The sequence below is a fragment of the Micropterus dolomieu genome, linkage group LG05 (assembly GCF_021292245.1).
Source record: "Micropterus dolomieu isolate WLL.071019.BEF.003 ecotype Adirondacks linkage group LG05, ASM2129224v1, whole genome shotgun sequence".
NCBI lineage: Eukaryota > Metazoa > Chordata > Actinopteri > Centrarchiformes > Centrarchidae > Micropterus > Micropterus dolomieu.
This window is the reverse complement of record NC_060154.1, coordinates 17,811,984-17,826,635: the sequence shown is the minus strand read 5'-3', so window position 1 is coordinate 17,826,635 and position 14,652 is coordinate 17,811,984. Positions and strand designations below refer to the sequence as shown.

At 40.5% G+C, this 14,652-nt stretch overlaps 2 protein-coding genes across 6 annotated transcripts in view; one reads left to right on the top strand and one right to left on the bottom strand.

Moving 5' to 3' along the window:
* Positions 1-14,652, bottom strand: part of faf1 (Fas (TNFRSF6) associated factor 1) — a 1,021,784-nt gene that overhangs the window by 383,896 nt on the left and 623,236 nt on the right. The gene's annotated exons all lie outside the window — the stretch shown is intronic.
* cep350 (centrosomal protein 350) overlaps positions 4,187-14,652 on the top strand; it is a 37,139-nt gene continuing 26,673 nt past the window's right edge. For 2 of the 5 annotated variants that reach the window (XM_046048806.1, XM_046048804.1), the window contains exons 1-8: positions 4,950-5,291; positions 7,618-7,709; positions 7,814-7,857; positions 8,007-8,115; positions 8,213-8,378; positions 12,487-13,163; positions 13,337-13,450; positions 14,401-14,523. In XM_046048806.1, coding sequence (XP_045904762.1) covers positions 7,622-7,709; positions 7,814-7,857; positions 8,007-8,115; positions 8,213-8,378; positions 12,487-13,163; positions 13,337-13,450; positions 14,401-14,523 — 1,321 coding nt within the window. In that variant the 5' untranslated portion in view covers positions 4,950-5,291; positions 7,618-7,621. Of the gene's footprint in view, positions 4,210-4,949; positions 5,292-7,617; positions 7,710-7,813; positions 7,858-8,006; positions 8,116-8,212; positions 8,379-12,486; positions 13,164-13,336; positions 13,451-14,400; positions 14,524-14,652 lie in introns of those variants that run through there. The other 3 variants (XM_046048805.1, XM_046048808.1, XM_046048807.1) reach the window with 3 other exon arrangements.

Sequence of the window (14,652 nt, the reverse complement as noted above, 5' to 3'; positions counted from 1 at the left end):
CCATTAATGTCTAAAGCGCCTGCAAGTGAGTACACCCCTAACTGAAAATGTCCAAATTGGGCCCAAAGTGTCACTATTTTGTGTGGCCACCATTGTTTTCCAGCACTGTCTTAACCCTCTTGGGCATGGAGTTCACCAGAGCTTCACAGGTTGACACTGGAGTCCTCTTCCACACCTCCATGACAACATCACAGAGCTGGTGGATTTTAGAGACCTTGTGCTCCTCCACCTTCTGTTTGAGGATGTCCCACAGATGCTCAATAGAATTTAGGTCTGGAGACATTCTTGGCCAGTCTATCACCTTTACCCTCAGCTTGGAAGTGTGTTTGGGGTCGTTACCATGTTGGAATACTGACCTGCAGCCCAGTCTCCAAATGGAGGAGATCATGCTCTGCTCTAGTATGTGACAGTGTATGTTGGCATTCATGGTTCACTCATGAACTGAAGCTCCCCAGTGCCTGCAGCACTCATGCAGCCCCAGAACATGAGAGTCCCACCACCATGCTTGACTGTAGGCAAGACACACTTGTCTTTGTACTCCTCACCTGGTAGCCACCACACACGCTTGACACCATCTGAACCAAATAAGTTGATCTTGGTCTCATCAGACCACATGACATGGTTCCAGTAATCCATATCCTTAGTCTGCTTGTCTTCAAGCAGGCTTTTTTGTGCATCATCTTTAGAAGAGGCTTTCTTCTGGGACAACAGCCATGCGGACCAGTTTTATGCAGTGTGCGGCGTATGGTCTGAGCACTGACAGGCTGACCCTCCCACCCCTTCAACCTCTGCAGCAATGCTGGCAGCACTCATACATCTATTTCACAAAGACAACCTCTGGATATGACACTGAGCACGTGCACTCAACTTCTTTGGTCGACCATGGTGAAGCCTGTTCTGAGTGGAACCTGTCCTGTTGATCCGCTGTATGGTCTTGGCCACCGTGCTGCAGATGTATGTAGATCTATGTAGAGCAACAATTCTTTTTTTCAGATCCTCATAAAGTTCTGAACATCCAGTGACCAGTATGAGGGAGTGTGAGAGTGATAACACCAAATTTAACACACCTGCTCCCCATTCACACCTGAGACCTTGTTACACTAACAAGTCACATGACACCGGGGAGGAAAAATGGCTAATTGGGCCCAATTTGGACATTTTTACTTAGGGTTGTACTCACTTTTGTTGCCAGCGGTTTCGACATTAATGGCTATGAGATGTGTTATTTTGAGGGGACTGCAAATTTACAATGTTATACAAGCTGTACACACAATACTTGGGGTTTTCTCACTTTTGTGGATACTGTATATGTATGTCTTTGTTGTTGCACACCTAACTGTGGAAACAGTTACAGCTGCACATGTACATGTTGTTGATGCAATCTATACCTGTAAACTGATTCAGTATGCTCCCAGCTACAGCCATGTATTCTATGAAAGGAGCATTGAGGAAGACCTTAGAGTGTGGCCTGTTCACTTCTAGGTAGCAGCAGCTACTGAATGGTAAAAAAAAATAATCCGGTACTTGAAATAAATGCATTTTTTTCACTGTTTGACCAGGTCAAAACTAGTTTACAGGCACCAGACCCCTGACAAGATACCACAGGTTAATATTAAATAAAATGAGTTAAGTGTCTCATTTCATCAATTGCCTCTAATTAACTACCTCTGCCTTCTGTGGATTGTTAACTGTCAGGTTCCACTTCAACCAATGATTACACATTAGGCATTTTAGATGACCCTCAGCTCTGGTGTTATTAATTCACTAAAGGATTTGTTTATTTTCACTATGCAGACATTCTTTATATTTATTTGCCAAGCGTTAAACTGAAAGACTGGCAGTATGTGAGCAACTAAACATGAACATGAATTTAATGTGCCTCCTCAGGGTATAAACGATATGATTAATCACCTTTATAAATGATTAATCAAAATTATTCAGTATTTTGAATGTGTATCGGAACATGCAGCATGTTTCAGTTCAAGAGGTACAGGCAGGTTCAGTTTTATGCTGAATAGAGGCACTAATTTATACACCATGAAAACCAATTTGCACTACTTCCGAGGAGAGTGGTGTTATTCAATCAGGACAATCAGAACACTTGACAGGAAAAGATTAACAAAAGACAAATAACAGGAAAATATAGCCTCACTAGACTGGGGGTTGTAAGTGACAAATGTTAATGTAATAAAATAATTATAATGACACTCCAGAGAGAAGCAGGATTGATCCAAGCAATGGTCTGTTTGCCCTCATTCAAAAGAAGATCAACTGATCAATTCTAACACAAAGCTGATCACACTGCCTGCTGAACCACTGAACAGTACACTAGGGTGTTGTGGGAGATTGCATGTCTGCACTTTTAGGGCTCCACTTCAAGAAAAAGAGAGTCGTGAAGTGATGAAGTCGGCTGGCAACACAGTGTTTCCCTCCAGCAGCCTGTCATCTATAACACAAACACTGATTATTCAAACTGCCTCTTCCTTTACTGTCAAACTCCCATGACTTGAGAAAACAGGATGTTATGCTACTTCTGATGGATTAGTTTGTCTAAATACACCACGCCATGCACTGCAGGCCATGACGGGTATTCATTTCTCAGGAAGATAAAATTATACATAACATTTGACAAAGTCCAAGGTCACATAAACACAAGGGCAGAGACGAACAGACATAGCGACAGATGGATGATACAAGCAAATCATGTATCTAAAACCTCATCAGCAACTTGTCAGACAAACACTTCCTTTCTATTCACTGCAGCAAGTGTAGTCTCAATTTTCTCATCTTTGATTAATTCCTCCCTCCTTGAGGTAATGATCGCAGCCTTCCCAAACCTGTGGGATTGAACTGGGGGGTGGATTTATTTTCCTACACTTGAATTTGTATCATTATTTGGTCTAGGACCACTTAGTAATTAGCAAAACCTATTTCAAGTCTGCCTCCATGTGGCCCTTAGACTGACACCTGTCACCCTGAACAACAATCTAAAGATGAAAATTTGAATCTTCTTGAATGAGTGTGATGATATGACTCAGTCGCCTGCCTTATCCTGTAGCATTGACACAATCCAAAGTGAGGAGAGATCAGCGCTCTGTCGTGGTCTTTGTACACTGCTAATTTGGTCATGTTTTGTAGGGTAACTGAGCATGCAACAAGCCAAGGTGATTGGAGTAATCCCTCCAGAGTCTCCTAGACACAGAGGAGTCTTACATTCACGACAAAAAGTAGCATCTCATTTAAATAAATTACTGTTAGTATCAAATAGCATGCTTTTATATCAACAAAACTGCAGGCTGTTGTGTTTAAAGTAACATAAAAGCTTCACCACCATGCCTGTATATCTATTTCATTGATCTGCATTATTATTGAAGACAGAAGAAGTCTTTCCATTATGCATTTCTGTCCCCAGTTCCTCTGGGTGGCACACAAGCATAACCTCTGCCAAAAAGCTTTTCAGTTGTCGATAGGCGATAGTCGCGTGTTTTTTTTTTTTACCAACACCTGATTGAAAATGTAAATTACGCTGGATTTCTTACCTATAAAGAGAGAACTCCTTTCCATTTCGTTCACCCTTCCACTGAAAATGAAAATGTGGCAGCAGACACGACCACGTCTGCCGTACTAACACCCCCTGCCAGTACTGAGTGTGTGTGTGTGTGAGAGAGAGAGAGAGAGAGAGAGAGAGAGAGAGAGAGAGAGAGAGAGAGAGAGAGAGAGAGCCCTGCCTGGTTATTAGCCAGGAGGAATCGGGGGAATTGGGGCAGTTTCCAGTTACAACACCTTTTATTGACAAAGACCCCAAAATACAATCAAAGCTGCTATTATGTGACATGTTCGAAATTGTAATGAAATTTCACGTAACTATTTGTTTAGTTCAACGTGAATACCAAACTCGAGACTGCTCATAAACAGCACTACCAGCCTACGCGGTAACCTACTTGTTGCCTTCTGCATGGTCAAACAAGCAGCCATAACCTGGAAACCTCGATCTCTGGCTCCAGTCATGACAGGAGGCCATGCAGTTTATATATTTATGACTCACCTGTTCACAGTGAGCACACATATTACATATACACACTCCATTTGTTGCCATAGGGACCAATAAAATCCTAAGTCGATCTGTCGAATGGAAAAGAATGAAGCCAGATCCTGAGATGAAAAATCACTCAAATGAACTGGACTCGTTTCCTCGGTTAACAGACTAGGGTAGGCTATTTATTTATTAATTAATTTTTTGTTCAAGGTGATGCAGCGCAGCTTGGCAGTGTCTCTATGTGTGATACACACTCAGGCCGCTGGGTGACAGTAAACACATAGAAATTGTGTTGCTGAAACACTCTCTGTCTGCCCTCACCGTGCACAGCCTTTGGGTTTGACTAATCAAAGATTTTTTTTCAGTTCAGCCCTCCTTTAATGTTTTAAATACGAAACTTAACAATTTATGCAAACAATTCTTACTTGACAATGTGAGACCAGTTAAACTTGCTAATGGATGTAGTAGCCTACATTCAAACTTTATTTAATGCAGCCTAATGAATTTAGTTTTAATTCTGTTATAATGAATTAATTCATATAGCCTATAGTTTTATTTTTTTGAATTTGTATATTTTCTTATGTAGTAATTAATTGTCAATTGCCTAATTATTTATCACCCCATGGCATCTCTATGTCATTTTGGAAGATGAATTTGCTGAACACATCTCTCATACCTTAAAAATAAAAGTGTTGTCCTAACGCAAGTCTATCCAATAAGTGATATGGGACACTATAACAAATTTCCTGAAGCAGGACATTGATCTACAGTACTTTTTACTGCATATATATATAAACTATTTCACACAACATTATTGTATAATTGCATTTTATCGGGCTAAATTGATGCGCCAGCGTTTGATCTAGTCCAACTCTCGCGATATTTCGGTCAGTTACCTACCCGTGTCTTGGATACTCCAGTTTCACCGTTGAGAAGCATCAACATAGTAACCCGGGAAAGGCAACATCAGAGGCGGGTTGCGACATTTCATTCTGGGAATCTCACAGCTGACCTGAATATCTGGTTGCCCGGACAAACCTTGAGACTAAAACAATGGGTGCATGCCCAGAAAGTTGCTAGCTTTAGTTGGCATAACTGCTAGCTAACATTGGTTCGCTAACGTTAGCTGGCTGCTAGCGTTAGCAAACAGACTGCTGAACGAAACTGAAGAAGTCCGGAGAAGTTAGGATTTTCCCATCACGAGCACGTCAGCATGACTGTGGACATATAAACACGTCGGATCGTTTCCCTAAAGGTATATGTTAAGTCTCTTCAAAGAGGTGTATAGCTAAGTTGATTCATGACTTTCCTGTCAGCTAACATTAACTCTCTCGAGTTGGCGGCTCCGGCTATTCCCTGGACCGAAGACATTTCGAAATAAGTCATCTTGAAGTCAAATGTTACAAATAGTTGGAGACATAATTTGTGGACGTACAGTGATTGTACTAAAAAGCCAATCATGGTGTCTAAAAGTTTGTGTTGTCTTAATAATAAGTTTTTAAACTCCTAGTAATAACCTGACTGTTAGTTCACACACGAAAGTAACGTTAGATTAACCATGGACTGTGGCCAGTAATTCCTGGATAGGGTGTTTCAGTCGTAGCCTTCACACAGTCATACCTCGACTGATGAGTTTGAGTTAGATGGCCATTACTTGCTTTTCATTCACTATTGGTATAGTTTTTTATATTGAAAATAAACAACGCTGTCGTTAACATCAACGACCGACAATGTTTGAATAAGTTAGCCCTTGTAACGTTACAGGTCCTGATGTTCTATCAGTGTGAACACGCCTATTTCATGGTCTCGCTGCTTTACAAAACAATGTTAAAAATACGAAGTCGCCGAATAGAAGGTAAACTTCCCAGCGACTTATCCGGGGACAAAAGTGCGATACCAGTGGGCTGTAACGTAATGAAATTACGACTTACTACGTTGGAGTGAATGTGACTAACGTTCAAGTCAATACAACCCTCTTCTTCTAAAAGAGACCTTATTATTTCTTCCTCGCCCAACATGTTGTTACTGCGAAGTAGACTTTTGCACAGTGGTAGCGTTAGTGGTCGGAAGCGATATCGCAACAGCCTATGGTCCTGACGTGAATGTTTTTGTTATCTAGCGCCCGCCCATAGGTGGCAGCAAATTGCACCTACTGCTGACCAACGCTGTGGTCGTTGAGCGAAAAAGAAATTATGTGCCATCTTGGATTTTACATGATTGTCTTTGCTATAATGGAAATAATCCGCACTCGGCCACCGAAATTGTGTTTTTCTCACATAACGCTCCCCCGACATCATCTTGTTTTATCCTGATAGGTCACAGATGGGTTCACCAACCACTCGACGAGATTTCCAGTTCAATATAGTTTCGTTAACGAACTTTAAGAGTTCTAAATGCCTGAATTGGGTGGGTTCAGTGTGACAGCGATACATGACCGCTGTCTCGTAACGTTACCATAATCCCGGATCAAGCTTGCCGTTTGTACACTCTTATTATTAACTTATGTTATTCACTTAAGTTATTAACTTAAGGTTAAAAACCTAAACACGTTAGTTCTTTATATATATATTTGTTAACGTTACAAACAGTTTAACACTTTTAGCTGCTCTTGGCTCTCCTACCATACATTTTGCATTCAGCCCCATATAGATTCAGATAACAGGAAAGACACAGACTTCCTACTGTCTGTAGTCTTGTTTAGTGAATCTCATTTACACAGACTGCACTGTTAATTATATGGCAATGCTGTAAGGCTGTTACTAAGAAATACTGTTGAAGCACAGATGAATTTAGTCTTCTTCCTGTTTGCTGTCAGCTTGACGTGATCGCCTCAGGGCAGTGTCAGGTGGTTGTTATGAGTAAAAGGCATGACTTCTAAAGGATTCCTTATGACTCTAGGAGTGTTAAAAAGATGGGGAAAAACACCCATAATGAGCAAACTAACTAGGCTAGACTGGCCTATAAATCCATGGTACAATAAACTGAAGTTGCCACTGTCTGACGAAGAGGGTTCCCTTGTCAGAACAAAGTTTTGGTGTTTTCTTTATGAGTAGTACCATGGTAGGAGGAGGCACCTGTACTCTGTACCTGTAGCTTTACAGGTGTTTTAAATAAACATCACATGGCTGACATGTGACAAACTTCAGTTCCGCTTACCTTCCCTCACAGAAGAATGTGTTGTTGTAGATCCTGTTTTAAATGGCACAGTGCCTTTAGTCTGATGTCAACAAGCTGTCAGAATAGTTACATGTGTTGTACTAGGAATCAACAAGGCTATACACATAGAAGATAATTTATAATTTGTTCACATGCTTGGCATGGATTGCAACTTGAGACTGTTGTCCCTTGGGCTTGTTTCCTAGTCCTTTTCTTGTTTTGAAAGAGCTTGATGTGTTTTGTTTATGTATGTAATTCCTAGTTTTGGTTTCAGTTAACATTGTGGTTTAATCTGCTTGTTTCCTGAGATGTTACTGGCCTTTAGATCTGTTTTGTGTATATGTTATACAGTAGAGTATACTTTGGATGACATTTTGTGTTTATCTCATTTATGTCCTTATTTGCCTGTCTAATCTTTGCTGCAGGTGAATGAGAGAGATGAGGAGGAGCAGCAGGAGGACTGAGGTGTCTTTTAAAAGCTCTGCTCAGCAGCTCTCAGATCACAATGCAGGCACAGGTGTGTTTAAAAAAACAGTTAAAAGATCTAGATGTTATACGGATTGTTTACAAGAGCCTCTGTATGACCTTTTGTAATAATTTTTATTCTCTTTCTCTTGTCAGAGCTGACAACTGCATGGAAAAGTTTGGCTCAGTCCAAAGCTGCTGTATGACTTTGTTTGTTTTTCAGCCTCAGATAAATTTGCCATTTTGTAAAAATGAATGAAATACAGTCTACAATATCTGATGATGGGGATGACTCTCTTTCATCTTCACATAACTCAAACAGTCTGACATGTGTATTCTTCCTCTGTAGTTGCGGCATATAGAAAACCGTCTAGAGGCAGTTCCAGGGACGGGGGTTTTCCTGGACTCTATCATGGACCCCCCTAAGAAGAAATCTTCTAGGACTGTCCGCTGCAGGGGTGAGTTATTGAAAAGAATATAATAAAAATCTCTTAATGATTAGTTAAGTTCTACACTTAAACCTTGACTATTTTAACATTGCTCTATCTATCATAGATGAACAACAAGCTGATGACAGTGGAGGGTCTTCAAAGCGCAGGGGGCGTAGTCAGCAGAGTCCAGAAAAGAGCAACTCACGCAGCCCACTGAGAAATACCACCCAGGACAGCAATGTACGCAGGAACAACAGCGTGGAGTTCAGGGAACCGCTGGCCTCCTACAGGTACAAATACTGCACTAAACCGGATTCATGAAACATCCATAGCCACTTCTCTCTAAGGTGCATTGCTGTTAAAAAAAAAAATAAAACTATACCTAAAAGCTTACAGCTTTAAATATGAAGAATATGATGGTGTTTATTCCCCCCTGGGCTTTAATATTTTCATTGTTATTATAGCGCCACCTCATTGTTCTAATTTGATACATCAGGAGAGCTCTTTTACCGAAATAACGGTCAGTCCCCAACACTCATCCATTCAGAGACCATATGTTCTTCAGCTGACTAGCTCTCAGACACTCCAGTGTTTGTATGATAATGCAGAAACATTCTGCTTCTAGCATTGTCACTCAGTGTAACACTCAAAGTGAGGAACTATACAAGCTCCCCCTCAGCTTTACAGAGCTTTATAGTTCATTCTTTAGCTGTGACAACTGCTGCTGTTTTGGTGCAATCTCCCCGCTGTCTTAGTATTGCTTTCAGTCTCAGCAGGCAGATTTTTTCAGTGAAAAAACTCTAAAACCCACCATACACTAAAGTCTTAAATTCGCTTAAGTGTGTGTTCTAGGTCTTAAATAATTTTAAACAGGTCTTAATTTTCCAAAGTCGATGTAACGCTACCTCTAATGCTCTTTGAAATGCTCCCGCAGCGCTTTAGAAGGTTTTTTCCTCCCGTGGTGTTGTAGTTTTTCTTTCGCTTGTTCAAATATAATTTGCTGTGTTACGACTACAAAGACCAACATGCAGCTGTCTTGTTATTGCCGTGAGTCTCTTTCGGATTGATTGTAAAGTTACCACAGATATAAAACGGATTTATATATATATATATATATATATATATATATATATATATTAAACGGATTTAAGTAAAAGTACAACCTAAGCGACTCACCCTTGCCTGAAAGAAACGGAGCTTAGGGCTACGTTAAACCCAGTTGCTAGCAACATATTTGAAGCCTACTGTCGCTGCTAAAATTTCACATGTCCATCAATGATTTTCAGTAAGCTATGGTAACACTCAATGCATGGCTGTCTCCCTCTCTTCATTCTATAAAGGACGAGTGAATGTGAGAGAGAGAGCAGCAGCCGTGACGGTGAAAGTTAGCGGTGGATAAGATCAGCATTAAGTTGTGAGGTTACAGCTCTGTCCTGTACTATACATCCTGATAGTTAAATTCTAAAGAAAGGACAGTGTTTACTACGTAGGAGCTGAAATTAGTAATGTTAAAGCAAATTAGGGATGCAAACTAGTCCTTTTAAGCTAATGAGGATATTTTTATTTTTACAATGAAAATGCTTGTAATTATACAGAATGTTATCTGTTTTTTGTTAATTTCTACAAATTTATAAAGCAGTAAATTAAGACACAAAAGGCAAACATGAATAATCCTATCTGTAATGAGGTCATATTAACAGTGTTTTCCTGCAGTTATAAAGTTTAGGTGGTGAGGCTCAAAACAGCTTGGTGCTGTGCCATCATTGTGGATCAAAACTAACCACACGAATTTTCCCAGATCTAATGGTTATAGTTCAAACCCAGTAGACTTCTTTAGCAAGTTTAGCTTTTGGGGTGTAGTTTATTCAAAATCTGCTCTAGATTTTAAAACTTATTATTCACAGATGTGGTTATGACAATGTTCCATTTCTTTATTGGAAAACAAACATTTTCTTGGGGGATGAACCCCCAACCCCCCCACACAAAAATACCATCTTAATTTTTTATATTGTACCGCCCTGTGAAAGCATGTTTTAATCCCCATGGACATTGTTTTTAGTATTATTTGTAAATGTGCCTGCTTTGCACCTGCCTTAACTTCTCCCTGCACTCACTCACACACAGAACTCATCATTTTTTGGATTTTTCCACTTGTGATCCTTTTTCAAGGCAGCAGGTGCGCCCCATGCCACCGTGTTAATTACGTAGCTTATCAATGTCATTGTTTCATTGTTGACATCGTCCAATACCAATTTTGGAGACCAACCGTAACTTGAATACATTTATTTACTCTGCAAGTAATGTTGTGACTGCATTTCTTTTTTGTTGTTGTGACATAGGTCTTAAATTTCATTCATTGTGGTCTTCAAAAGGTCATAAAAGTCTTAAATTTGACTAGGTGAAACCTGCAGAAACCCTGTCAGCAGCAAACAGAAGACAGACATACGTAGTGGAGCATTTAACAGCTAAAGAGCCAGATATTTCCCTCAGGTTCTGGTAGAGACCAAGGCAGAGTGAATATTGCACCACCTTTTGCCTGATAAGTCATTGTCCTAAGATCAAACACTCTGCGGGTAGTAGAATGTGTCTGACTTGACGGCAGTGTTTTTAAACTCCACCCCTGCACACGCCAGAAGCTCACGTTTGACTTTCAAGTCAGAGAAAGTCAGCTGCAGTCATCTCAAACGCACCTAACGTTGTGTTCATAGCTTGTTTCCACTGCCCCCAAGTGGCCAAAGAAAAATCAGTTATTGCAGGTTTCAGAAAAGTCTTGGAAATGAAATGTCGATGTTTTTGCTTATGTCTTGCAATTAGCAAATTTAGATAACGTTTTGATGTTATTATACATAGAGATCCACCAGTAGTCTTATTCTGTAATGAAGGCAGTCAGTGAAGGGATTGTAAGATTTTAATTACCAAATTTTTAGCTTATTGTAAATAATTTTGAATAACTTTCATCATTCAGGTTGACCGCGGGGGCCTTAAAAAGTCCTAAAAGGTAATAAATTCATTTTGCGAAAATTAAGGCCATTAAAAAGAAAGAAAAAGCCTTAATCGGCATTTAACAAGGTATTAAATTTTGTAGATAATTTTGTCAATGTAAAAATCCTTTTTGCCCAAATAGTTTGTGTGCTAAAAGTGTGGGTGAATGTATTTATTGATATTGCACAGCCAAAATTACTAGATCGGCAGGGCGTAGCGACTGTGTGATTCTGCTGTGTAACGTTAGGCGCAGGGATCTACAGTGCGAGAATTTCACTCTCATATGCCCCTAAAAATAGATCTGTGTGAACCGACCGTAATCTTCCACCACGCCAGGTCCCCCAACGCCAGTCGTTCAAAACATAGTCGGACTGAGCTGTGGCCGCTCGAACAACCCCGTTACATAAAAACAAGGTCGAGATGCGCCGGCAGCAGCTGAATCAGTAAGACCGAAGACAACAGGGAAAACAGAAGCAGCGTGTGGGTTTAGCTAATGTTATCTGGCTATTTAGCTAAATCGGTACCTTTTATTGAAACATGTTCAACTATTCATAAAGCCGATGTGCCACTTTTTGGGAACAGATCAATCACAGCCTGAATGGAGTGGGACATTAAAAAAAAGTTTGATGTGCTAAAGCCAAACGTTCCAAATGTTCAACTCATCATTCTGCATAAATAGTTATGATTATTGATGAGTTTGTAGCCTACTTAAAATTAAAGGCACAAGATACCATGTGGAACATTTTTCTTGCACAAAGTTAATTAATAAAAACAAGCCCAAAATGAAACAGCTGTAACTGGAATTAATATTACGTATAACAGTGATAAGCTATATACTGTAAGCTACTATTACATGAAATTATAGTGAATATAGTAACATCATATAAATAATATATCAAATCAACAGTTTACTATTATATTAACAATATACTTTTAATATAATGGTATTATATAATACTAATATATTCATTTATACTAGCTCCTCCTCCAGGTTGTGGATGGATCCTCTGCAGTGGACAGATGTAGATTTAACCAGAGTCACGATGCCAGTGTGGCAGTATGTGCTCCTTCTAGCCGCCTCCTGCTGAGTGCAACATGTTCACCTTTTTCCATTTTTAAATCTGTTTTACTAAAGTTATTGTTATAAAAATTTACACACAACCCTTTTAAAAGTGTGTTTCGAACTTAACCAGTTTCAAATCAAAGTGGCGCAGCAGTCTTAAAATATGTAGAAAAGGTCTTAAAAGGTATTGAATTTTACTTCAGGATTCCTGTGTATATACCCTGTCGTTGAACTAAAATGATGTCTTGAGTTTGACCACCCATAAATGTCTTCTTCTGTACACTTAGTGAGTGGTGAATTAAGAGTAAATCTTGATCCCCTTCCTGATCCCATGTAATCTGGTTTGTCTTCAGAGAGGCCACCCCTCCACCACATCCCTCCTCTCAGCTGGAGGCCTACAGTCTACAGTCAGTGCCAGGGTCTTCGTACCCATCCTCTCCTCCTCCTCCTCCTCCTCCTCCCTCGAATCCTCTGCTCAGCCAGCTGGTCTACCAGAGAGACACCAGGGAGAAACAGACGGACAGGGACCTGGACAGCACACACTCCTCAGCTCTGGAGAGCACAGAGGTCCGCTACCTCAATGACCAGTCAGCCCTAGTCGCCCTGAGGACTGTTGGAAACCAGTCACATCTCACAAGCGTAAGGGTCCCAGCAAGGGAGGCTGCTGCGGAGGAAAGCACTCCCAAAGCACAACCTGGCATGGATAACCAAGAGTCAAGCCCATGTCTAGCTCCAGCCCTGGACTCCATACGCCGAGGGGAGAGCACTCCCTCCACCAGCCCTGGCTCAGCTTCCCAGCGGCTGGAGAACCTAAGGAGACATCAGCCCGATGATAAGCTGGAGAAGCTCAAAGAGCGCATTCGCAGGCAGAGACAACATCTGGAGGAGGCTGCAGAGAGAGAGAAGCTGCTGGGTTATCTGGAACAGCCCATTGTGGCAGCTGTGGGAAGTAACAATGCTGGAACAAGCAACATGCCCACAGCCAAAATACGGAAAGTAGCAGCTGCACCGCCTGCACCTATATACAAAGGTACCGTCGGTGTAGGATGTATCCCAAACTTTAACTTTCTTGTTTGTTTACCTTTTGATAAAAAAAGAGTTAATGACATTCAAAATTATAGCTTGATGTTTTGGGAATACAGATTTTAGCTGTATTGTATATATGGATGCTGCAGCTTACATCTTCAATCCTTTTACTCTCAGGTTTCAACAGTACTGAGACAAAGATCCGAACTCCTGATGGGAAGGTTTGGAAGGAGGAGGAGTTTCACAACCTCAGCAGAGAAATATACAAAGACCTGTCACGGCAGTTTGCTGGTAAGCACATGACACAACTCTTCTCATTGCTATCATTCCTTATTTGTAGCACTTTCTGTTTCGATCAGTCTGAACTCTGGCCATCATCTGCAAGGAAGACAGTTTACAGTTTAATCAGGGAAAATCTATTTTGATCGGCTGCTCAAATAAATTCTACATTAAGGAAAACACAGAGTTGTATTTATTTGTCAGAAGCGCAAACAAATATTGTATCGGCTGTTTTCCCATAGAGGAGTTAAGTTTGCCAAATGTTGCATAAATAAACATGATTTATACTCATAGTCTTTGGTTTATCAGAATAGTGTTTGACTCCAGTCTTTTCTTTAAATTTTTATTTAGAAAAAGAATTTAATTAAGAAATGTTTGTCAGTAGCCATGTTTCCATCCAATTGTCATGCGAATTTTGTTGCAAAAAAGAAAAACAAAAAAGTAAATGCGAAATAGGTTTGTTTCTATCAGCTGGTTTGAAGCGAATAAACCAGGCTACGGCAAGCGTAGTTACGTCAGTAGTTGAAGTTACACATGGCTGTAATAAACAAGACATATGGGTTCCAGAAACCAGAAACAAAACCAGTCGCATGGAACTGAGGGTCATTGATCTTAAAAAAATGGAGAGAGGTCCTCAGAAATGTGTTTCAAGCGGACATGGGAATATCCGGCAAGACGCTGACAGCGGAAACAGCTAATCAGACGTGAGTTACAAGTTTACCACGTCAGAGCTTATTCGGCAAAAGTGTTTCCATCTCCCATTTAGCACATTAACTGTTTTCGGAAAAAAAGGCAAAAAACCACCTTAAGCGAGCGTAAAAACTTTTTTGCGAAATTTAGGATTTTACCATCAACCTTTTATAATGCGATACTTCAAAATGCGCATAAAAAACGTTGATGGAAACACCACTTCTTTGTGTTGCTTTGTGGCTCATTCTCTGCATGTGTCTTTCTGTGTACAGAGAGCACCAGATCCAGGCACCAGCAGCAACAGAGAGCAGACAGGTCCAAAGAGAGGAGGCCCCCCAAACCAGTCAGGAAGGTCCACAGAGCTGCCCCTTCCTCTGACCTAAATGCAAAACCAGGTATAATAATCCTCTTTTATGTGAGAGGGCCAACCCACCCTCTGATCTATTTTTAATTAGTGACAGTAGGAAAGCACGTGGAACAGTCTGGCAGCATTTTAGCGTGGGTCAGTGCACACTGTCCCAAAC